Below are 25964 nucleotides of genomic sequence, written 5' to 3' on the forward strand. Positions count from 1 at the left end.
GCAGCCCAGGGTGGATTTCTCCTGGGAGAAACCTCAGCCCCTCTGGAAAGGCCCTGGGACAGGGAAGCAGCAGCACCCTGGGGTGCTCCAGCCCTGAATCACTTCCACAGCACCAGCCATTGCCCCACAGGTCCTGGCTCCTCTCCCTTCTGCTGCCCCATGGAACAACCTGCCCGGTCTCTCCAGCAGCCCCAGCCCCCTCAGAGCCCCAGGAGGTGGCTCTGGCTGCCCACGGTGCCCCGGCCCCATGCCAGCTCCCACCCTGCAGCCAGCAGAGGCTGGGACCCAGCCAGTCCCTGTGTGGGGAGCCCAGCCCTGTCCCCACCCAGCCCACGCCTTCCCTGCCCCGGGTGCTCCAGCCACGGCTGCTCCCAGCGCTCTGCAACTGTCCTGACTCCTGAAGCTTCTTCCTCCATTTTCCCAAGGAGAGCTCTCACTGAGTGCAGGCCACCCTGCTCTCTCTCCACCTGGCTGACCCCAAGGGACAGGTGGCACAAGTGCCACATTCCCACCTAGCACAGCAGGGCTGTCTCCTCTGCGACCACCCTGGCTCCCCCAGTGCCTGGGGAGAACTGGTGCCAGGCTCTGCCAGTGACAACAACAACGAGGAGGATGATGGTGCAGGAAGAAACACAAGGGATCTGGAGAGACTTCAGAGCCCTGGGGTGAGTGGGAAAGGGAGCAGGAGCACAGGAGTGCTCTCCTCTGTCCTTCCTATTGCAGGGAATGGTGAGGGGAGAAACAGAGCCAGCAGGTCAATAGCTGGCTCCAAGCCTGGTGGGGTTTTGGATGAGGAATTGGTTCACACACCATCAGGTCTCTGTGCCAGGTACAGAGAACACATCAGAAATGTCCCTGTACTCACCTGGGCACTACCTTGGCCATGGCACAGGGTGGAGAAGGACCCAGCAGGATGACACCAGGGTTGGGAAATACCTGAGAACAGGAACATATGAACTGAGGCTTCTCCCCCAAAGTGAGTTGGGATCAACAGCCCAAGTGAAGGGCACCAACACCTGGGGCACGGGGAACAAGAGGAGGGACTGGAACTGTGCCAGCTGCCGTGCTGGGAGCACACTGGGATGTCTAGAACAGGAATACTGCACAGGGTGACTGAGAGCCCTGCCAGGCTGGGAACGTGAGGCTGCTGTGGGCAGGAGGATCCAGAGGGCTCCAGGCAGGCTGGGATGGGCTGAGCTGTGCTACCCTGCACCTCTGCACAGCTGGGCAAGAGCATGGCATGCACTGGGAACATGAACAACAGGGCTGGGAAGGATCAGGAGCAGAGGAGTCTGTGCTGCTTGAGCTTGGTCTCCAAAGCAAAGTAGGTGAAGGAACTGAGTGGTAAAAATCACCAAAAGTCAGGCTGATGTCGCTCTTCTCCACCCACATCCCCAGAAAATTAAACACCCTTCCCATGTAGAAGATTCTGTACAGACTGACCCAGAGCATGAGTGGCACTGCCAGAATCCCCCTCAGCCCCCACACCTCAGCTTAACTGCTAACAAAGAGAACAGCAATAAAAGAAACAATTCCTTGGCTCAGAGGCCCCTGACACATCTAAAACTTCTCTTTAAACATACCTTGGCTTTTACTAATAGAAATATCTAAAAAATGCTTTTTTTTTTTTTCCCTTTTGGTGATCTAGAAACCAGAAGATGCCCCTTTGTTTTTGCTTCAGGACAGTCTGTGGCTGTTCCTAGCAGAAGGAAGGTCGAGGAGGAGGAATTTGGGCACACAAGCACATACAACATTGGCAGAACACAGAGTCAACACGCTGTGCTTCAAAGGGTCAGGCAGGAGCTTTTTTCCCCAAATATACTGAACAGCACTTGCCCAATAACAAATAACTGATCAAAGCAGCTGCAGAACTTGGAAGTTCTTCATGTGCTACTCTGGACTTGGTTTCACTTTTACACTTTGTACCCCGAGGCTGTGATGTGAGGGAATCATCAGGAACAGAGGAAGGAGCATCCCAGGTTTTCTCAGCATCCATATCCCACTGTTTCCAGCTCAGTTCAGTCAAAGCTCAGGTCATTTTCAACCCATCAAAGCCACAAAACTTCCACCTCTTCTCCAGGCTGGCCCCAACCCCGCTGAGCTCCTGCCGGAACGTGTTCTGCAGTCGCGTCATGAGCACCTCCACCTCGGCCGTGCAGATCTGGGGAGCACAAGGAGAACAGCACTGAAAGGGAAGATGGGAGCCCTGATGGCTGCTGATAATTCAGACTCAAACAGGTACATGGCTGAAGCTCATCCAGGCCTTCCCTGAACTCCTGGGGATAATGCTGGGACACCAGGAGCTGTGACAAGAGCTAAGACTGGGGTTGCACCACTGCACAGAAGGAACTGAGGTGAGCCCCAGGTCCTGCCAAGCCACGCTCAGGGCTACAGGCAACTTCTGAAGGGCTCTTCCATGGCTCCAAACCACCTTGGATCTTAATTTTTGTGCTCTCTGCTGATCTTCTTGGTGAGACTGATGGACAGGGAACAGGGAAAAGATATTCCCCTTCCTTTCCTATTGGCAGCTTCAAGAACAGGTCATACTTTCAAGTACTCCCCCTCCTCCTGCCTCACCTCAGGCCCAAAGATCTGCTCAGGGTTAAAAATAACATCCCAAACTAATCTGAACTCCTGCAAGAGTCAAGGAGGAGACAGAAGAGCTCAGAAGGAACACAAAGGACAATGGAAATAGCCCTCAGTGTGAGTGAACGTGAGGAGACTGATGCCACAGCACAGGTTAAATAAAGGGTGGGCTCTGCACAGGGCTTCTCCCAAGCAGAGGCTCCCAGAAGCCCTTCTCTGCACTGTGGAAACCAAAGAGGAAGTTGCAGAAAGCAGCTTGAGTGCCATGATGGCAGTTCTGTAGGAGTTCCAAACCAAAATAAAGGCAGCTGGTGGCCCCACAGACAAACCCCAAGCTACAATGAGGAGATAAAATTATTAACTCTGTCTTTATAAGGCTGGAGTGAGCAAGGCCAGGGAGCCATGTTTTCTTAGGAAAGGGTAAACTAAACACTCATTTATATACACAAGCAGCTGGATAAGTTCCAATCCAAAGACAGAATTCCCATGACTGTGGGGCCTCCTGTCCCTGGGGCTCTTTAAGGCAGACAGCTGGAGACCAGGATAGAGGACAATGAGAGGTAATTCCTTCCTAAAGGAATGAGGTATAACTCCTTCCAGAAGCCTTTGCACAGTTGCTCCCATTTACTCCAAAAAGGAGCACAAAGCCAGCAGGACATGGGACATTGGGGGTGTAGTTAGTGGTGAACCCCAAAGCTGGGCTGCTTTGGGCAACCTGGAATAGTGCAAGTGTCCCTACCAGGGCATGGAACTGGATGGGCTTTGAGGTCCCTCCCAACACAAACCACCTTCCTATCATCCTGAAATTCACCCCATGTCCCATTCCCTTCAGCAGATTTCTGCAGGGAGCAGAGCCCAGGCTGTCCCACACCCACCTTGCTGTCCAGGCGCTGCAGGTAGGAGCAGATGTACTCAATGCTGGCTCCAAAGGGATGCACGTGGAGAAACGTTGAAATTATCCCTGGGGAAAGGAGCAGCACCAAGGTCATTGTCACGAGACAAAAACCAGCTGAGAACAGCAGCCCCGTGCCCCTGCAGGCAGCCACACCCTGACCCCAGCAAAGCTCAAGGTTTTCCTCAGTTCCAGGACTCCCACCTCCCTTGGGATAAGCAAAGCAGCCGGAGGGGGGCAGGAGGAGTGCAAGGTCACCTTGAAGCAGCTCCCTCCAGCTCAGGTCTCTGGAATCACCACCGAGCCAGCAGAACTCACCAACTAAGAGAACTTCTCGTTCAGATTTCACAGGGCTGTTGCTCAAGGTCTTCTCCACTGGACATTCTTTCTCCTGGCTGCAGGCACAAACTCTGGACATGCTGCTCTCCTGCAAAAGCCACAGGACACGTTCCAGACAACCTGGCACACCAGGGACTGGCTTGGGCAGGCTCCACAGAGCGTGCAGGGGTGTTTTCCTGGCTTTCTGAGTCACTGCATCCATCACTGCTCTATCTGAAGTTTATTTTCAAAAATGCTCCCAGCAAAGCACAGCTGTGTCCACGGTGCTGGGCATCATCCACCAAGTGAGATGAAAAGGTCACAAAGCTCAGCAGATGCTACCACACACCCTGCACCAGCCCTGCTCCCTGCCACGACATCTGCTCCACAAGGGCCTTGCTTTAAACAACAAAATACAAACCAGACCGTGGCCTTGCCATGACTGATTAAGCTGCAGAGGTTTATTTCTCAAATGCCCACACGGACACAAATGGGATAAATCAAGTGCTATGGGGCTGCACAGGGCTTAGGATCAGACTGTCCCTGACTTGAGTTTGTGGTACTGAATTAAAACAGAATTGGGCATAATTTATTATCCCTGACATAAACACAACAATGCAAAGACGGCGGCTGCACTAAAAGCAGAACTTGTTTTATTCCCTAGTTTTATGTGGAATTCCAGTGGCCTGAGAGCTGTGGACAGCTATAATTGGGAAGAGCTCCCAGTGACCAGTGAGATGGGCTGGAGGGAGGCCAGTGACCAAGATAGAACTGAACAGTCTCCTGGGTTTGCTCAAATTCTTACACCAGTGCAGTTCTCAGCTCCCAGGGCTGAGCCTGTGCCCAAATGGCCTGAGCTTCCACATTTGCTTCTAGAGGAGAAAGAGCAGCTCTGCCCTGTGGAAGCTGATCAGGGACTGCAGCCCAGCAGCTACACTGCAAACCCACAGCCTGCCTGCTCCTGAAGATCACGGAATCATGGGATGGGTTGGGCTGGGAGGGACCTTAAAGCCCACCCTGTTCCACCCCCAGAGACACCTTCCACCATCCCAGAGCAGCAGCTCTTGGACTTACATTCCCTTGGCAGTCAGCTGCATCTCCCTCCTTGTCCTCTTCATCTGCCATGCTCTGCTATATATGGGCAAAGAAAGGAAAGATTACTGATGATAATCTCTTATTTTTGTTTTGAAGATCCTGCTCTGATTATTACTGGAATACACAAAACCATTTTTAGTTAGTAGAAAGGCATTATCTTCCCTAGCTCCTGGCACAAAAAAGTGGGACTACAGATGGAAAATGAGATAAACCCATTCTCTGGCTCTGTGGGCCAAGGGGAAGTGCTGCCTCATGCTTCTTTTGTAATTGTGTCTGTGCTATAGAGAAAAGAACTCAGCAAGTATAGAGTCAAATCCACGATCAAATCAGAGGGGATCAAACCTGAGAAGCAGCACTATGGATTTCTGTTTGGAATATTGCATGGATTTTTGTTTGGAATAAACCCAGCAAGAATAAAAATATTAAAACACTCACAAAAATTTCCAGTTCCAAAATGTTTTATGGAGGGCAGATCAAAACATGCTCCTAAACCACAGTTGTAAATATCAGTGTCTGATAACTGAGACCTTTTTTCTTGTCTTTTAAAAGCTCACGCTACAGAAAAACCCCGTTCCAGCTGTGCCACCACTGTACACTGTTCAGTGACAGTCCTATTGTATTTATACAGTTGCTGAGATTGTCTCACAGGTACATGAAGCAACTGCAGGTCCATTCCTGACAGACATCCTGCAATTTGACAAGTAATTTTTCCTCACTTTCCAAGGACAGCTGCTGGAACCAGGGCTGGGCATTCCCACCAGGAGTGCAGGACAGATGTCCTTCACCACAAAGGTGAGGACTGCACAAGGAAGACCTGCATGGCACATACCTGCTCCTTCAGGTTTTCTAGTAATGTTTCTATTTTAAGTTTGTCTTCTTTCACTTTTTCCAACTCAGCTTCTCTCTTTTTGTACTCCTCTTGGACTTTCAAAAGATGCTGGAAGAGAAAAGACAAACTCTTAACCTGCCTTCCACCTTCTCAACCTGCCTTCCACCAATTATTGTTTAAAGACCATAAAATTTAGAAGGGCTTTTCCATGAAGACCAGACAGATCACATCCAGAACCACTACAAGATGAAATATAAAAGAAGGATCCACCTTAGAAACACCTTTGCCTATTAGCATATAAAAACACACAGCTGTGTAAACATGGGGCAGTAATTCCATCCCCAATGGATGGGATTTCCCATTTCCTAACTCAGCTGGTTATGGACAGACTTGGTACTTTGGAAATCACAGTAAAGAGCACACAAAGAATCCTTCAACTATGGATTGTTTCCATGGGACTTATCAGCTCATACACCATCCCTGGTATCAATATTTTCTTGGGGTTTTTTTTTTAGCAACACTGGACACAACAAAGTTGCTCCCCGCTGCCAGATTGGATCCTGCTAAAATCCTGCTAAAATGTTTTTCCAAGTGTTCCTGCCACCCATCCCAGCCTCTTTCCCCTGCAGCACAGCCCCAGCTATGAAAAATTCCTGGCCCACCTTCTGCATGCCCTGCAGAGCCTGCTGGAGGAGCTTCATCTGCTGCTCCTTGGTGGTGTCCTCGTCCCTGGAGGCCTTGCCCTGCTCCTGCTTGAGCAGCTCCACCTCGTTGCGATAGGCGTCCAGCTGCCAGCGCAGGCTGTCGTTCTCCTCCTTCAGCGCCTCCACCTGCGACACCAGCGCTGGGGACAGCACAGCAATCAGGACAGCAGGGACAGCAGGGAACCCCTGGCTGCCCTCCCCACCCTGCCCAGGGGCTCAGCAGCTCGGGTTACAAAGCCTGAGCACACAAAGGAATGGCTCCAGCTGTTCGGGATATCACAGGGCTGGAGCCCCTCTGCTCTGCAGCCAGGCTGGGAGAGCTGGGGCTGTCCAGCCAGGAGAAGAGAACGATCCAGGGAGACCTCAGAGCCCCTCCCAGGGCCTAAAGGGGCTCAAGAGAGCTGGAGAGGGACTTTGGACAAAGGATGGAGTGACAGGACAAGGGGAATGGCTTCCTGCTGCCAGAAAGAAACCACTGAAGAGAAGCACATTATGAGCTGTAAAAAGGGATTTTACCTGACTCTTCTGTTTCTTTCATCTCTGATGGATCTTCTATTTCTTCATCAGACATTTCCATCTCCTCCTCTCTCCGAATGCCCATCAGCTCATCATTGTGGATGTTACGGATCTCCTGGGGTTCAGAAGCAGAGAGGGTTTCAATACAGATTGCGAGGAACAGGTTGGCTGAATGAAGAGTTCCTGAAATCTAGGTCTGCAAAAAACAACTCCAGGACATGACTTAAAAACTGGCACAGATTATTAGATCAAGGGCAATATCCAGCACAAGTCACTCTGTCAGAGCTACTGGGATTACAGACCCTTCCATCTCCCTTCTGCTCTTGTGATGAGGCAGCTCAGCCTTGCTGTGCAAACCTGAGGAACTGGAGTCAGCCCTAATTCTCTGGAGCCAAAAGTCCCAACCTGAGCTGGGACAGAGCAAACCAAGCTACAGCTGCACCTTGAGGGACCTCCTCAAGGTGACACCAAAAGGCTGAGAGACCCTTTAGCCAGCATCTGATATCTACAATGAGGTAAGAGACATTTTAAATTACACCTAAAAATGTACCATATACTAGCAGCATTTTTATAAATATATAAGTATCTGCCAAAATCTGCATCAAAAAGCTGCATCTTGTGGCTTCCACCCTCCTTTAAGAGCAGTCCCTAAGCTGGGGAGAGCAGAACACTGAGCCTGGCAGCTGAAGTGCTCCTGAAAGAGGCCTCACCAGTGGTCTCACAGCCTCTTCCTATAGGGAGAACTTACCTTGGAACAAAAGACAGCTCCAGCTGGAGAGAGAGCTCCCACCCCAGCCACAGCCAGTGGTCAGAAGGCAGGGAAAAACGGGAGCACTGGGCTCAGAGTGAATCTGAATCAGCACTTGGCTTCTCAGGTGCAAAAGAAACCTTGGCTCCTCTTTTAGCTGCTACAAAGGTTTGACTCACTGGGATTGGCAAGGCCCATAGGTACAGTCTCATGGGGAGATCACACCCGGAAACTTCCCAGGACAACGTGGGCACTTGGTGTTCAAGCATGGTGGAGGATTAACCACCTGCTTGGTACCACAGGGCCCTGGCTGGGCCTGATCCAGAGTCTTCCCAGGCTGCAGCTTTGCAGGAAGGTGGCCTGGACACCCCAGTCCACAAGGATCACAGGCCTGGACACCCCAGTCCATAGGGATCACAGGCCAGGATATCTCCAGCTCACAGGGATCCCAGGCCTGCACATCCCTGGCCCGTGGTGATCACGGATCAGCAGCCTCTCAGCTTTGCTGAGGTTCACTCTGGATGGTAAATAATCCTAAAGGTGAAAGACACCTCCTGGCTTTGCTGGGATAGACTTGCTTTCCAAGTTTGTAGTAAGGAACTCGATATCCCAGACAAATCCAGAACCACAGGAAGATTTACACTAGGGGTAAGCAATGACAGCCAAAGGGAACAGGACAGGGTGGAGGAGTGGGATAAAACCTCATGAGACTCAACAAGGCCAAGTGCAAGGCCCTGCACCCCCAAGGTGGCAGCTGGCAGCATGGATCTCATCAGAGCCCCCAGGACAAACATCTCCCCACCCATCACCTCCCAATGGACACCTTTTCTTTACCTTAGCTTCCTTATTTCTGATATTCTGCCTGACTCTCTTATCTGATTTTATAAAATCTTACTGGACTAAGAACTATTCTTCCTCCTGCAGGAAGAGCAGTGGGAGTGACAAGCATTCTTCCATCAGTTCCTTTCTGATCACCATTTTTAAACCACACATTTCATCATGTCACTTCACTGGATAGATACACAAACATGAGAACATCCTCCCTCAAGCTTTCCAGGCTGTTCATCTGCAATTACCTCCACCTCAAGGTGGAAATATCACATAAAATGTGATAAAAGATTCTGACGAAACTTAGAGCTGCTGTTTTTTTAATCTCTCTAGAAATTCTTCTTGCTTTAATAATAAAATCAGCAGAAAAATAAACATTTATCAGCAGTATTATGACTATTATTGTGCACAACTTCCATCAGCAGGCAGGTCTCCATGTATTGCTACTGGTGACACAAATACCAAGAGAAAATTTATTACCTGTACCACAAGAGCCTCCTGAGTGATTCCCACCTCACACTGTGAAGGAAGGTGTTGTTATCCATGCGAGCATCGCGCAAACCGAACATCAACATCCTGACAAGCAAGAGACCGTGCTGGAGGATCTAACACAAGAAAAGATTACCAACCTCTGCTTGTTTGCACCACACGCTGATGTTCTTACGCTGAGCTTTCGTGAAATGGTCCCAAGCCTTTTGTTTGGAGGCAGAATGGTACACGGCCACTATCTGCTCGACTGGAGTGGCAAATCAGCAGCAAATCGGGCCCGAATAGCATCCAGAGAGGGCGAACAAGAGGAGTAAAGGAGTAAAAAAGTGGAATCAGGCAGGTGGTTTGGCTCCCCTTTTCTCATAACACTGCACTGTGCTGATGCTACGCTCAGGGAGGGGGCTCAGTGTCTGGAAAGAGCCTTGTGGGCTTCACCAGGCCAGTGCCAAATGCTCACAGAGCAACGACCAACTGGGGCACGGGCTCTGCTCTCAGCTGGGAAAAAGGCAGGACATGTGGAAAAAAAAAGGCAGCACAGGTGCTGAAAAATATCCAAATATGCTGTGTGAGGCTGGCTGGGAGTGTAAGTTCAGAGGGGCAGGACTCACCTCTGAAATGGGGTGATGAGCTACAACCATGAGTTGGCCTTTGGACAGTGCCACAGACCTGTGTGAGCTACCAGAACACGACCAGGACCAAAGCAAAGGCACCAGCCATCAACTATTCTGGGTTCTGGGATTTATTCCTCCTGCTTCTCTAGAAAACTTAAGAGGATTTGGAATACACAAAGTGTTTCTCCTTGGCTGAGAGCTCACCCACAGCACAGAGCACATCCACTTGATTTTTTTCTATGCTTGTGATGCAGTACTCATAATTCTCACAAAATAAACACATCTCCCTGCTCGATAGAGTAACCTAAGAGTGGCTGAGATATCAGTCTTGATTTTAAAGAGTGGAGATACACACTAGTCTCTATTACTACTTACTCTGCAGTGCTCATTGTAAGTCCCTCTGGACCGTGTGCCCGTAGTTTTTACCATTAACAGAATTAAAAGGAAAACAATAATTAAAAAAAAAAAAACAAGTAAGAGCTAAAATTACTAGATACAAAACCAAAAGTTAAGAATGCTCAAAAGCTAGGCAAGGGGCTCAAAGAAAATTAGTACAATTGTGGAGAAGGTACTTGTAATGAAGTAAAAATATTCAGATATACTGAAGCAAGGACGTGTAAGCAGCAATGAATGGTCTGAGAAACTATTACAAATCACATCTTGAAATTAATACAGTCCATGCCTCTTCCTTGTTTTCCTGGTTTTATAAAGTACTGGGATTTGAAAGACCCAGGGTCTGCAACAGGGTGTTGGAAGCACTCTGCTGCTCCTACCTTTTGCGAACAAATCCTGCACACTTCGCTGAGGCACCAGATTCCCAGGAACTTACCTTGTTTGTGCACAGGAGGGGTTGAAAATGTGACAGAAATAATAACAAGACGATAATTAAGAGGAAACAAATTCAGAATTCATTCTCTCCTCCCCCCTGATGTAGACTCTTACTCCAGTAAAAAGCACCACAAGGGATTTTTGCCAGGTTAGTGCCATGTGATTCCAAATCAGCCGGAGCTGCATTGAAGCAATTTTTGCCACTTCTTTTCCCAGAGCCTTTTAGTGGGGCCCCTCCAGACTCTGGAAATGAAGAGATTTCCCTACACCACACAACCAGCATCCAGCTTGGAGACACTACTCACACTGCACCAGGATCCCTGAGAGAGCCAGTTTGAACTTCTCTTTAGCTTCTTCCATCTCCTTCTCGTGAGCCGCCTTCTCGTTGACGAGCCTGCGTATGTGGCTGTTGGCTGACTGGATCATGGAGTAGAAGTTGTTGGCAGTTCTCCTGTTCACCTCCCCACGTTCTATCCAGGTCAGCAAGGTCTGGATGGCTTCCGAGAACTTGGTGTCATCTGCAGGAAGAAAGGACAACTTTACACCACAGCTCTGGGGTGGCCTGGGCAGCTTTCAGGTGCTTTCCTCAGAGCTGAACTGCTCCTTCAAAGGTCAGCATCCTTCAGGTGACTCATCACAACCCCTGGAAGCAGGGAAGGATCTGAACAGGTGGCTGTACAAAGGAAAGCAAGTCCAGCACCAAGCTGGATCACCTGCTGAGGTGCAGCAAGAGGAGGAACAAGCACTAGAAACTTACTGGAAAACGTCACATCTACTGAGATGGAACCTTTTGTGAAAGGAGATGACCTCCAGCTCCAAAATCATCAGATCACACATGAATCTCAAGCTTCCAAGAATGTCTTACATTAGTCCTTCCAAGCAAAATTATGTGAAAGAAACTTGTACTGAACAGGTTTGATTTGCAGAAGTTTCCTGCAGTCAATGGGTTTGCTCAGCCTTGGGAAAATAAGATTTAAGGGAGACCTCATCACTGTGTCTTGAGGAGGGCCATGAAGATGGAAACTCCTCTTTTACAAGAGAGTCACCTGGAAAGGATGAGGGGGAACGGGTACTCCTGGAGACAACTTTTCACAACAGCAGCATTGTGGAAGTGCTGGACTCCCCAGTACTAGAGGCTTTCAAGACTGGGCTGGGCAGAGTGTTGGGCCATCTGGTCTAGACCATGCTTCTGCCAAGAAAGGTCAGGCCAGGTGAGCCTTCGGGTCCTTTCCATTCTGAGATTCCACAAATATGATTCAAGGGCAGGGGTGTTCCAGATTGCAAGGCAAGATATATTCTATTACCATCTACATGGCAGATTGTCTTTTGTCAAGTGAGCAGTTTGCCTTATCTCTCTCTTTGGGTGACCACAATCACTCCTCCCTCAGGAGGGGACATTGCTGATAACAGCTATTGAATGTCACTGCATGGCTGATAAAAACTATAACATCCTGTGACCATGGTCACAGGGGTTTTCAGAATGAGAGAGAGACGAGAATGTTGACTCCATGATCAGAAGGCTTGATTTATTATTTTATGATAAATATACTACATTATAACTATAGTAAAAAGAAAAGGAAGCAAAAGGTTCCTCAGAAGGCTAGCTAAGCTAAGAATAGAATAGAAAAGAATGATAACAAAGGAGCTCTCTCAGACTCTGTCCGAGATAGCTCAGTCCTTGATTTGCCATTAATTGTAAACATCTAAGAGGGGCCAATCACAGGTGGACCTGTTGCATTCCACAGCAGCAGATAATAATTGTTTACATTTGTTGCTGAAACTTTTCAGCTTCAGCAGGAAAATCCTAAAGAAAAGATTTTCACAAAAGATGTCTGTGACAGCATCCCATTGTGAGATGGCCTCTGCCCAGAGGGAGGAGCCAAGCATTCCTACCCAGATATAATTCAGAGGTTTTGAGACACCAGCACGGCTTCTCCACGGGATTCCCCAGAGGAACAGCAGCTGCCTCCCCTTCCACTGGATCTTCAGAGGAAGAATCCATCCTTCTCTACAGGATCCCTGCTCCAGCAGAACCACCCCTGACACTGCAGGAGGGCTGAGCCACAATTCCAATGGGACTGCTGCCAACACCCTGACCCACAGGGTGTCAGGTTGGGTTCTGACTCTGCCAGTGTTGTTTTAGTTTACTGCATTATTTATTTTATCCTTTTATTTTTCTTCCCTATTAAAGAACTGTTATTTCCTGCTCCCATATTTTTTGCCTGAGAGCCCCTTCATTTAAAATTTATAGCAATTGGGAGGGGGGGGGAGGGTTTACATTCCCCATTTCAGGGGACGCTCCTGCCTTCCTTAGCAGACTCCTGTCTTTCCAAACCAAGACGAGGGGGTTTTTGACAAAAGAAGGAAGATGGTGGCAGAGCTGCTGTGCGCTGACACCTGCGGCAGACAGAGCTCTGCCCACCCAGCCCCTCTCACCTTTGAGCTTCTCGGCCACCACGCTGCACTCGTGGTCGGAGTAGTGCACGACGGGGGGCGGCGAGGGCGGGCGGAAGCGCTCCTCGGCCAGGCGGCGCCGGTGCCGCTCCTCGCGCGCCAGCATGCGCTGCTTGCACTCCCACTCGTACAGGTCGTCCCGCGCCTGCGCAAAGTCCACGTGCAGCCGCCCCGTGTCCTTCTTGTCCGTGCTGGAGCCCAGCCGGATGCGGTAGCCTGCCAGGAGGGACACTGGTCAGTAGGACTGGGGACTCACCTGAGGCTCCCATGGCTAAAGGAGCCCAGAGGGTTTGGCTAACAGGGAAGAAAACCCCACTAGGGCAAGCCAACCAGCCAAATAAAACCCCACCAAGACAAGCCAACCAGCCAAATAAAACCCCACTAAGACCAGCCAACCAGCCAAATAAAACCCCACTAGGGCAAACCAACCAGCCAAATAAAACCCCACTAAGACCAGCCAACCAGCCAAATAAAACCCCACTAGGACAAGCCAACCAGCCAAATAAAACCCCACTAGGACAAGCCAACCAGCCAAATAAAACCCCACTAGGGCAAACCAACCAGCCAAATAAAACCCCACTAAGACAAGCCAACCAGCCAAATAAAACCCCACTAGGGCAAACCAACCAGCCAAATAAAACCCCACTAAGACAAGCCAACCAGCCAAATAAAACCCCACTAGGACAAGCCAACCAGCCAAGTAAGTCCAGCCCACCAGTCAGCAAATTAGGAGCAAACATTCATTTTTTTAGGCACTATATAGAGAATTAGCTGGATACTATCCATGTAAGATGGAAACAGACTCTGCACCTCAGCCCAGTGTTTTGTAAACATTTTCAGGTGACAAAGCATTGCTGCCTTTCCTCTCAAGAGCTGTTTTCATATATTTAAGCAGAAATGCAATGGCAGCAGAAGGCAAACTGACACAGCATCAGAGAAATCTGCCCCAATTCTATTGTTCTGCCTATAACACACCACCACAGTTCTGTCCCAGAATTTTAAGCTTCCCTCTGAGCCAAACACACCCACCAGACAGGTAAAGTGCCTTGTCCACCATGAACTCCTCAGCAAAGCGGATGTGGCAGAAGTTCTTCTTGCTCTTGCGGATAGCTATGACCTCCCCACACTGCTCAAACACCTCCATGATGATCTGCTCTGTCCCGTTTTCTGGCAGGCCTCCAACAAACACTGTCTTGCACCCTGGGGGCCTCTCTCTCGTGGCTGGAGGGGGAAGATCTGAAGAGAGAAAGCAGAGCAGGTCAGGTTTTGGGTTGTCAGAATGTACTCCTTCCACCTGCTCCTCTCTCCTGAGAGATGACCACACCTTCCTGGCTTCCTCCCAGCACACACCTGGCCTGCCACACTCAGATTATGGAGTGGATCCATAGCACTGCTGAGGTGCTGGATAAAAATAAGCACATTCACCGGCAGGTTTGCAAAAAGGAGATCCTGGGAGTCTAGAGCCCTCCAAACACTCTCCTGAGTGCAGAAGGTTCACTGAGCTGCTGTCAAAGAACACGAGCAGCACCAGGGGCTCCCAACTTCATCATGGAAGGTGCTACAAAATCACAGCTTAAAAAACTGTCCTAATGTAAATAACACATAAAAAACGTACTCAGGGGATTCTTTGTGCTGCAACTGCACACACTCCAGACTTGTGTGCTTGAGCTACACCTCACACTGCACACAAGAATCAAACCATGAGGACTTCAAACACTCAGTGACTGGAATGGCTTCTTCCCTAGACCTTATCAATCTAGCAGCTGAAAAGGCTATTTCTGAAAATGGCAAACAGTGACAAGACCAGGCTTTTCCTGTTGCTCTGTCACTCTCTTGCCAGCAGTGAGTCCCAGGAATGGCCCTTTTCTCACACACACCTGGGTTTATACAAACAAAGGGATACCCTATAGACACAAAGCACAAGCAGACAGTTACGTGGGTTAGGTGGGAAGAGAGTGCAGCTCTTGCAGTGGATGATCTCCTTCACAGCCGGCATGTCCGGAGGGATGGGAGGTGGGACAATCCCCAGGCCTGGCATCATGGGGTTGATTGGAGGGATTCCAGTCATCATGCCAAGAGCAGGATCAAAATCTAAATGGGGGAGAGAATAAGGGAGTCAGGCATGGGGGGTAGAGTCATACAGTGACTGTGAGCTCTGACAGCAAACGGCGAACACTCCCACGCATGCCGGTGAAAATCAGCAGCATGCCAACATCAAACTTTAGATCTGTGCCCTTAAAATAATGTTTTAAAACTATTTCATTGCTCATTGCCACAGTCAAGTAATTTTTCTCCGTTAAAATAAATTATTTCCTTCTCTCCTCTGAAGACACTGGCTCCCATCTAATGCCCAACCCTTCCCAGAGGTTTGTCCACAAAAAGACAGCTGTGACATATGGAAACAGTGGAAAACTTGACCCAGTTTGGTTGTGTTAAGTAGTTCAGCAACACAGGCAGTTGTGACACAGGCTTAAGGGCATCAGGAAGAATCTGCACATGGAAAAGGTTGCCAGGCATTGAAAGGAGTGGAGTCCCCATCCCTGGAGGTATCCAAGATGTGGCACTCAGTGCTCTGAGCTGTTGACAAGGTGGGGATCAGTCACAGGTTGGACTCGATGTGAAGGACTTCTCCAATCTAAATGGTGCTGGGCTTTAGGGCATCACCTCACCAAGCAGACAAGTGCAGCAATTGCAGAGCTAAGAACCTGCCATTTCCTCGGTACTTTGAAACACAGTCACAACAAAAACACACATCTGAGGCCAATCCTCTGCCACCAACCAGCCTTTTTGGAGGAAGGGACAAGAAACTTTCCTGTTCCAACTGTGAAACATGGATGAAGGAGTACATGGGAATTGTATCCTTATCCATGGGATAGGCCTGTGTTGACTTTTCCCTTCACAGAAGAATGTCAGCAGGAGAATGACAAGGAAACAGCAACTCCACAGCAAAGCCAAATGTGAAACAAGGCCTTGGGGACAGGAGAGAACTCTATTACTGTGGAGAGTGTTGAGGCTGCTCAAACTGGAGGAGAGAAGGTTGTGCTGTCTGCCAACACAGACATTCCCTCCCCAGGTGAGCAGACAGGGCTTATGGCAGGGAAAACATCCTTCTTAGTGCAGCAAAGCACTAACAGAATGGAACAGTCAGTTCCATTCAGGACTTTGATGTCCAGCATCCTGCACTGCTGGGAAATCAGGCACAGCTCAGCTCTGTTCCTGCAGGAGCTCTTTCATCCAGTACAAGATGACTCAGCCATGCACATGTATTTCACACTACAAGGTGGTCATTTCTGGAGCAGAATTCTCCATGAATTTCTGCCATATCCATTTTGCTACCCTGTTGCTTTCCTCTTCATCTCTCTCCCTTCCTTATCAACCAATGCAGTTCAGTTTAGAGTAACATGCTCCTGGATATCACTGGTTTCCTGATCTCTGTGTGGCATCCTCCTCCTCCTGCACCACTGCAGGATACCTAGGGGTACCCCACAAAAACTATTATTTCCATTAAAATACATGTGTTCTCATCTCCTCTCAATCCAGGTCTCTAAACAGATCACCTGCAGCATGAATGCATTTCAAACACAGCTCAGTGTGTACATGGTGGGTGTCTGCCCAGCCCCAGTGCCACAGCTGCTCCCAGAGAGCAGTGGAGGCTCAGCTCACCGGGCAGGAGGGGCTGTCCTGTCATGCCCATGGGAGCCATGCCCAGGTTGTTCATGGCGGTGGCCCAGGCAGTCGGGTCGGACATTGGCAATCCCATCAGAATGGAGTCCAGGCTCAGATTTCTGCCACCATCTGTTGAGAGGAACATAAAAGTGATTAAAGGCTTAGAGCAGATCTCAGCTCTGCCCAGCGAGGCTCTGCAGTGTCAGCACCCAAAACCAGAACTAAACCCACTGGCAGGGAAGAGACAGTAAAAAAAACCCCATCAGTGCTGTGCCTCTGGAGCAGCTGGGACCTGGAAAGCACCTTAAAGCACCTCAGTTATGGGTCATCCTCTGCAATTATCAGCTCTAAGGGACCTTGAAGGAGCACTGGTTAAAGGTAAGGAGACACTGATTCCTCTCAAGAGATTTAGGAACAAAGGACACATCCAGCAGGTATAAACTGTCAGACTGCACTGAACTGAAGGGAGCTGTCCCAGCAGGATCCTCCCACTGCCATTGAAGTGCTCTGTCAGCTCATCAAAACCATCCTTGAACTGTGCTGTGAAGTCCCTGATTCTCCTTCAAGGATTTTTAGCTCTCCAGGGAAACAGCTGCATTTCACCCTCTCTTTCTGCAGCTGAGGGCTTTGCACATCACCTTCCTTCTGCCCCAGGTGCAGCCTCATCCTTCCCTTCTGCACCTGGAACCTCCCTAGGGAAGTTCCCACCTCATTCCTGCGGACTGCTCTGTCCATGCTGTAACACCCCACCTCCATAGCACAAGCAGGTGCCACATTTCCCCAGTCACTCTGGTGGGACTGCAGTTTTCAGCCACAATATAATCTGCAAAGACATTATTCTGTGTTCCCTTTTTCCCCAATGCTTTGTGAGAAATCCTGAAGCTGGCATCTAGGAAGTTTTCCTTGTACAACTTCTCGATCTGACATTACAATATCATACAGTTCTTTTAACGCTTTGATTTTATGACATTATCTTAAATATGAATGTCTCCAGTCATTCAGCCTGAGGTGTCTTATCCTGCTTTTAATTATGGTCATGATTTTAATCTTGAGATTCTGTTCAATTAGGAAAATACATCTATTTGGACAAGTACAGAGAATCACAGAAGGGTTTGGGTTGGAAGAGACATGAAAAACCATCCCATTCCAACCCCTGCCATGGACAGGGACACATCCCACTGTCCCAGGGATGTTCCAAGCCTCACCCAGCCTGGCCTTGGGCACTGCCAGGGATGGAGCAGCCACAGCTGCCCTGTGCCAGGGCCTCCCCACCCCCACAAAGAACAATTCCCTCCTAATATCCCATCCATTCCTGCAGTGGCAGGCCATTCCCCACTTTTCTATCACTACATACCCCTTGGGGAGCCCTCACAGTCCAAGCCTGGCTCCAGGCACAGCAGTGGGGCTGCAGCAGCACACAGCTCCCCCTGCCCACCTGCACAGCCACAGCCCTGCATCCAGGCCACTCTTCACAGAACCCTTGAGTGCTGCCAGCAGTGGAGGTGGTATTGGCTCACCTGGGGGAATGCTGCTCCTCTTCCTCTTTCCCGGGCCACTTCCATCCTCAGCCGGGCTGTCCGACAGCCGCGGGCCAGCGGCGCTGCCCAGCCCCAGGGACTCGCTGCTGGCAGGGTCAAAGGACAGCTGGTTCAAACCTGAAAGAGAAAAGCACATTTAGGGACTTGACTTGACCTGGTTTGTGATGCTTTTGGATCACTGTAGTCAGAGAAATGCCCACTTCTGGGCACAAGCAGCACTCCAGGCCTTGAAGCAATCCTGACTCCTGGCCCCGGCTCTGCCTGATCTGAATGTTACACAATAAAATATTAGTCACCAGCACCAATTCTAGCACCCACACAAATCAAACTGCCTGAGTGTAAGCCAGGGGTGCATCTTCCCTGCGCTGAGCAGCATTTCAAGCCTGGAAACTCAAAGGACAGAATTTTTCCCTATTTCTTCAGTCCAGAAACACACTGTTAAGAGTTATTTCAGTTTCACTGGTTGAGAATTCACCTGGAGTGATTTACTACCAAAAAACAAGGCACAACTGAGAACACCTTCAAAATGAGAAGATGCTGTTGGAAGTTTTGTTCAAGGAATCTGCCACACAGCTGCTCTTGGTCATTGACATGGAAGGGGCTCTGGGTTGCACATCCCAAAAAGGAGAGAGCTCCAGACTCCCCCCAGCTGCACCCTCCTGTGCACCCTCCTGTGCAGCAAGGTCCCCCACGAGCCTCCTTTTCTCCAGGCTGAAGAGATGGGTCCAGTGCCCTGAACTGACCATTGAGCTCCTCACTCCACCTTCCGTCACAGGCAGCACTTGCAGGAATGCAAGGCCAAAGGAGCAGTGAAATATCAAGTCTGATTTATCTTTATCTCAGCAAATTCACCCTGAACAGCCAATACAGTGGAAAAAAAAGAAAAAACCAAATATTTTTTGTGGACCCATATAAAGTGATAAAAATAACCACATTTCTAAGGTGCTCTGTGTTCCAAGGGGAATCAGCAGAATTGAGAGGAGCAACAATGACAATTCCCATCCCAGGGTACTGATGGGCCGAGGCATTTGTACCAAACCTTCCTCCAGCCCCTCTACAGCCTTGTGATTTCTGTTCCAGAGGATTCCAAGAACTTAATAAACATGGCTGCTGGGTCTGGCTGTAAATAGCCAAGCGGGTACAGGGAGCCTGGCAGGCTCCTCTCCGAGCCACTGAAAGCTGAGAACACAAGAAGCAGCCAAAAAAACAAGGACTATTCAGCTGGCAACAACAATAGTCACGCCCGGCCACGCAGGATGCCTACAATGCTGTGTTAAATATTCCAAAGGCAAAATATCATGGAGGTCATGAGGGCTCAGGAAAACAAATCCGAATGCAGCAGGTTAAAAATAGAGAGGTTGTGCACAGGGAAGACAGCAGGAGAAAGGAAAAGGAGCAGTTCTACGCTTACATAGGTATTATCAATGTGATAAAAAAGGCAAAATTGAACTTGAACAAGAGTTTTCCTGCATTTGGGAATAGGAAGGATGGAGAGAAGCAGCGGGACAGCCGGACACTGGTGTCACCAGCATGGACAGACACCCTGCTCTGGCTGAAGACAACACTGTGGAGACACCTGGCACTGACCAGCACCTGAATGGACACTGCTCCAGCCACTGCTTTCCAACCCACTGGGGAACACAGGCAGCCACTCACTCCAAGGATTTCCAGCCCCAGTTTGAGTGAGAATCTCAATGTCCCAGCATGTGCCCAGGGCCAGCCGACAGCCAGAAGCAAAGCAGCACCAGCTGGAAGGCTCTGGGTGGAGGCACCAGCGTGACCTGGAACAGGAGCCTTGTCCTCAGGGCTCACCAAAACAGGGGCAGCTACCATCCACCAGAACCCAACAACTAACATCAAGCAGAAAACTCCTTGGGAAAGCTTTGCTCTCACTTCACCAGGATGGAGAAAAAGCAAATGTGCCAGTAAAGGGCAGCATGGAGAGTGGGTGATGGAAGCCACAAGCAAGGGACCTTGCTTGCTGCTCTCTAGCAGCAGTTTGCTCCAAAAATTAAAACAAGCCAGAGAGAAGATTCCCAGCACACTCTGGAGTAAGAAACCCCTCATTATGTTAGATTTGCCACCCTACACAGGATAAATGCTGTGGATAGCAGCCAACTTTCAGACTCACCTGCCTCTCTCCTGTCATCTCAGCGAGCAGCCAAAGCTCAGCCACACCCCACTGGGTACGGAGAACAGGCTCAGAGAAAGCTGAAGCTGCAGGAAATCCTCTCTGCTGGGCTCTGAGCAGGTTAAAAGCTGACAGGCTCAGCCAGTACAGCCAGGAGACACAAACAGGAACATCCCTCTGTCCTTTGTGCCAACCAGAACGAGGTGTCCTTGGCCATTCCAAGCTGCTCTGCTCAGGAGGGAAGGCACCAGCACAGGAGCAAACCACAGGGGTTTGCTCAGCATTCCTGTAGTAAGCCAGCCTGGAAAGGCCAAAATAAGATTTCTGCATTTGCTGGGAAATGCTACACAGAAGGTAAGAGGGGAGGAGAAAATCTGGGTTTCCAGCAAGTGTCAGAACTGGTGTCAGCACTTCTAGAGCCATATGTGGCACAGGTGTCAGTGTGCCCTACATCTCCCTGTTCCTTTCTCCAGGGATTTTCAGAAGAGTCCATTTAAAAATGGAGTGAGACGTGAGGCACTGCCATAATGCAGTGACTAAACATTTAAAAATAAAAACTAGAAGATTCCTCAGCAGAAAAATGGATCAGGCAAAGAAGGGGGGGATGCTGAAAGATGAGCAGAAGGCAACTCTGAGCAAGGCTCTCCCACAGCACAGCGGGTCCTTGTGGGTGGTTTTCCCCTCTGGAAACAGCTGCTGAGCTCTGCCTGATGGGAAGAGTCCACAGCTTCCCACTGGCCTAAGCAGCACTGACAATGCACAGCCCACTGTCCCACTGGGCTGGGATCAATCCAGGTCTGTGCTGGGGCTAAATACGGCTGCAGCTCCCACAGCACAGCTTCAGAGAGGGGCTGGGGAGAGAGGAAAGATCTCAATGTTCCAGGCATAAATCAAGGGAAGTATCCATCCTCACTGGGTCCCATGCCAGACCCTGGACAGGACTCGATTTTCCAATCCCAACAGAGCTGGGCCATTTGCCTTAATGACCAGGGGGAAAATAAACCCCAAGAAGTCCTGGAGGCAAACTGAAAAGGCTGTTTTAAGATCACTCCCATTACCAACAGAAAACACTGGAAATCACAACCAACAAACAGGATTGTGCACTCCTGTGAAACACTCCTGGGACCACTTACAAACAACACAGCAGCCACAGGGCTGCCACCTCGGGATTTGGGCAAATGTTCCCTGCTGGGCTCAGGAACATGCAGTTAAGTGGTGGCACGAGCTCTGCCACAAGCCTGGCACTGCTCTGGAGCCACAAGCTCCAACTGCAGCCTCACTCTGCCCAGGCTCTGGAACAGCTTTCCTGCCATTCAACCAGTTATTAAACAGCAGCAACATAAACCTCTGCCCCAAAACTCAAATGACAACTATTACCAGGTACTCTGACACTGTCACACACCTAAAAGCCTTTCACTTATACACTCAAAAAGCCTGTGCAGGCTGCTGCTTGTATGGTCGTATTTTGGGATGTCCTGGAACCCTGTCTGCTACGCTGGGTCACACTTGGGGGTGCCCCAGGTCCCTCCAAACCCCTCAGGTGACATTTTGGGGTCCCCTGGGCTCCTCTGAACACATATTAGGCTTCTCTTACTAAGCATCAGGGGAACTTCAGAAATGGGCTGACACAGGCTTTACTATAAATACGGATTTACCTTTTGCCAACATGGGCAAATTTAGGGAATAAGCACGGCTCAGTCTGAGCAGAGTGCCTGTGTTTTTGGGAATAAACTGGATTCCAGGATACACTGTACCATTGATTACACAGTTCTCATTTTAAGCCCTCAAGAAATGAACTTGAGAGGACACCAAAGTACATCTGCAGCAATCGATTAGAACACAAGAGAAAAGAGACCAGCAGGGAAGGCAGAAGAGAGGGATACCAAAGCTTTGAAGTTACATTTTGATCCCAGTCATTTCCTTTTGGAAACTAATTTTCAGGTTCAAAAACTACTGCTGGGCTCATGCATGCTTCTCTACCATACTCCTGGCTCAATTATCACTGGTAAAGCCTCCCAAACATCAGTCTGAGCCAGGAGCTGGCCAGGCACACTGATGAGAACAGCACAATTTTAACAGTGACTTCTGTCAACTCCAGATAATCCTGCAGGGCAGCAGGAGCCATGCAGGGAATCCCAGAACCCCCCCATGTTACCTGCAAACTGCACGAGGAACATGGCAAGATGCTCATGGTAAGGCAGGAGTTCAGACAGCTCTGCCACCGCCCCCAGCTCGGCTTTGTGCTTGAAAATCCGAGTGCCAGGCTGAGCTCCCTCACTCAGCTCCCAGCACAACAGAAAAGCTGGGACCCAGTGAGAGCAGAGCTGCCCTGGGGCAGGCAGGACAGCCCAGGCGTGAGAGCCCAAGCTGGCCCGGGGCTGGCACCCAGCAGCTCCACGTGTCACCATCCATCTCCTGGCCTGACACCCAGAGGCAGATTCCAGCATGCAGGGACGGAGGTGGATGAGCAGGTGGGGAGGCAATTAACAGCCAGAGCATCTGAATTTGCCAGGGATTTCATCCATCACTGCTCTAAGCACTGGCACGCAGCTCAATAAACCCTGTTTGCATGCCCGAGATTAGTGGCCTTTGCACTGAAAGATTAATTCCTGGTAATCCTTGATGGTAACAGGCACACTGCTCACTTTCCTTGATTCTGGAAGCTTGTATTTGAAAGAATAATATATTAATTTCAGGCAGCTAAATATTCTAGCAGGGCTCTATAAAACTGAGAGACACAAAGAGCCCCTTCCTCCTTTGTGCCTGAGAATGCAGCAGTCAGCAACCCCAGTCAGAGACACCAACCTGCAGAGTTTTCACTAAAACACAGCCACAGCAGCAAAACCAGGGAAATCTGACCAAGTCCTGTACGAGCTGTGCTCTACACTCAATGTTGTAACCCAAAACAAAGGAAAAAACTCCTTACCAGCATGTGTGTACATGTGTGGCACCAGCAGTGACCTAACACACATCTAGGAATTCTAACCCTGGCATTTATTAAATGCTCCCTGAAATGTTTTCAGGATGCTCACAAGGCTCTGCCAAAGCAGCCTCCCTCTGCACACACATCTAGGAATTCTAACCCTGGCATTTCCAGGGGTGAGCTGCCCATGCTCCAGAGGATGCAGAGCAGGCAGCTGCATCCATCCCTTTCCATCCTTCCAGACTCCCTCAGCACTCCTGGAGAGCAACATCCAGCAAGTGCCACCTCTGAACAACGCTCAACAGCTCCTGTTTTCAGAAATATCTTTTGGAAAAGCTCAGAGAAGAAAGCTGATGGGCAAAAGGATGCAGGACTAACTATACAGAGCTACTGGGAAAGAAAAAATAGGGGAAGAAGAAAAAAAAAGAGGAAAATAAAAAGGGAAGACACAAAACAAAAACTCCAGTAAAGCCAGCAGTCAGGATCATCAAAAAATCCCAGTGCAAAAGCTTGGACTAATGGGCAAGAGAGCCTCGTGGAAAGCCAGCATCAGCGTGAGGAACTGCTGGCTGAGAGTGGAGCAGCTGGATGGAATGGACATGCTGGAATTGAAATAATGTCAGCAGAAAAGCTGGGGATTAAGGGAGAAATCTCACACCATCTTTGGAAGGTATACAGAATACCTCAGTAGCAACACCTGATCTTTGCAATGACTTGGTGATTGAACCTCATCCCTGCTACAAGCTCCAAACATATGACCTTCAACACAGAAACCTGACCTCACCCCAGCTCCCACACAGCTTTCAACAACTCAGCTCAAGGGCCTTTTTAATTAGATTAGATTTGATCTCTCCTCAAAATTCCTCAAATAAGCCTTGAAGAAACAGAGAATCCAACCCCTTGACTTCCACCACAGGGAGGAGTATGGCTGGAGTAAGAAGGAACACAAGTTGGAGGGATAAACTCCTATCCAGGGTCACCTCCATGCTTTCCCACAGTCTCACAGCTCTGCTACAACTTTTTCCAGGAAAACATGGAAAAATACAATGGCTAATTAATGTAGCTGCAGGGGAGGTAGGGACAGCGCAGACTAATGAGGAGCTTATCCAAGGATTAATGTTTGTGCAACAAATACGTGGCACTAAAGAACAAAAACATCTCCACACAGCATGACATTGATGGACGTTACTGGTAACAGCACACAGCGCCAAAATGTGAGGAAAACCACAGAGTAAGAAGGACATAAACCAAAGAAGCTCAATATAAATGTTCAAGGAACCAAATAGATGCATGCATGTGCATGTAAGAGTTGCAGTCCAGGGCTGTGGGAGAGCTGCAGCCCACGGCAGCTGTGGGCACCAGCACGAGCATCCCCAAAGCTCCCTGTGCTGCCCACGGCCCATCTGCTGTGGCACCACAGCCCCAGCACAGTGTGAGCACAGCCAGGTGCATCCCACCTCGGGGGAAGCTGCTGCCACCTTCACCCCCCACCCCTTCTATAAACTGCTCATTCTTGGAACACCAGAGGAATTTCTTTATACGCAGCCAATTTCTCCTTGTGCCAATTTCACAGGATCATTGGGATTGAAAGAGACCTTCAAGGTCACCCAGACCCACCAGCACCACCACAATAACCCTTAAAACACACACCCCAAATGCCTCAACACTTGCAGAGATGGTGCCTCCACCCTGAGCAATTTATTCCAAGGCCTGACCGCTCCGGTAGGGAAACGATTGTTACTAATTGCTAACCTGAACCTACCTTGGCACACCTTGAGGCCTTTTTCCTCTCACCTCGAGCAAACACGACACAGCACAAGGTCCCGACCCCCCCGGCTGCTCCTCCTGTCAGGGCGCTGTGCAGAGCCAGAAGTTCCCCCCTGAGGTTGCTCCTTTTCTCCAGGCTGAGCCCCTTTCCCAGCTGCTCCGGGTGCTCCAGACCTTTCCATAACAATCTCCATCTTTTCTGATGTAATTTTAATGTCGTTTTTGAAGTTATTTTAACTACCACTGAACCCAAAGAGTGGCACAGACACTTCCCACGTGGAATAAACTTTCCCACACAGCCTCCCCACCCCCCAGCCGGACGCGGAGCCCTGCGGGTGTCCCCGCCAGTCTTCCCGAAGTCGCGACGGCTCCCACGAGGCCGTTCAGGCCCTCCACAAAACTCCCCGGCTGGCTCGGCCGGGCCGCAGGTGCGGAGGAGGCCGCTCCTGCCCAGCGAGCCCTGCGGCCGGTCGGGCAGCGGCAATGGAGAGCGGGGCGGCCCCTCCGCACGCCCGGGCCCCAGCAGGGGAGCGCTCCGGCCCCGGCTGCTCTCGCTGCGGGCCGGCCCCGGCCCCGGCCGCCACTCGGCCTCTCCCGCCAGGGCAGGGCGGGGCGGGGCCGGGCAGGGCCGCGCCCGCTCCCCGCATCAGGGTCCCGCGTCCCGGGTCCGCGCCCCCCCCCCCCCCCCACTCACCGCCCGGCCCGGCCCGGCCCGGCCGCTCCCGCACGCGCCGCCGCTTCCGCCGCACGCCCCGCCCCGCGCGCCCCCGCTGCGCGCGCCCATTGGCGGGGCGGGCGCTGCGCGCGCACCGTGACGGGCACGTGACGGCGTCCGGCGGGGCGGGAGCGCGCGGGACCAGACCGGCTCCACCCCCTGGGCCGGGACTATCCCACCGGGACCGGCCACACCCACCGAGGCAGGCCACACCCACCGGGAGCGGTCACACCCACCGGGACAGGCCACACCCCTCCGCGACCGGAACCACCCACCGGGACAGGCCACACACCCCCGGACCGGCTCCACCCACCGGGACAGGCCAC

At 50.5% G+C, this 25964-nt stretch overlaps 1 protein-coding gene across 2 annotated transcripts; it reads right to left on the reverse strand.

Moving 5' to 3' along the window:
• Positions 1-261: 261 nt before the first annotated feature.
• Positions 262-25664, reverse strand: ENOX2 (ecto-NOX disulfide-thiol exchanger 2). 2 transcript variants are annotated; one of them, XM_058032714.1, is made up of 15 exons: positions 25618-25664; positions 18082-18219; positions 16562-16693; positions 14834-14989; positions 13928-14134; positions 12881-13114; positions 10750-10962; positions 9146-9252; positions 6941-7055; positions 6383-6564; positions 5721-5828; positions 4871-4927; positions 3797-3905; positions 3462-3547; positions 262-2161 (listed from the first exon to the last, which is right to left on the reverse strand). In XM_058032714.1, the coding sequence occupies exons 3-15, from the start codon at positions 16656-16658 to the stop codon at positions 2030-2032; spliced, it is 1803 nt and encodes a 600-aa protein (XP_057888697.1). In that variant the 5' UTR covers positions 16659-16693; positions 18082-18219; positions 25618-25664; the 3' UTR covers positions 262-2029. The 2 variants fall into 2 exon arrangements, with proteins under 2 accessions (XP_057888697.1, XP_057888696.1); XM_058032713.1 differs by lacking the exons at positions 18082-18219; positions 25618-25664 and having other exon boundaries at positions 16562-16709.
• Positions 25665-25964: the final 300 nt, after the last annotated feature.

This window comes from Melospiza georgiana, chromosome 12, assembly GCF_028018845.1.
Source record: "Melospiza georgiana isolate bMelGeo1 chromosome 12, bMelGeo1.pri, whole genome shotgun sequence".
Classification (NCBI taxonomy): Eukaryota; Metazoa; Chordata; class Aves; order Passeriformes; family Passerellidae; genus Melospiza; species Melospiza georgiana.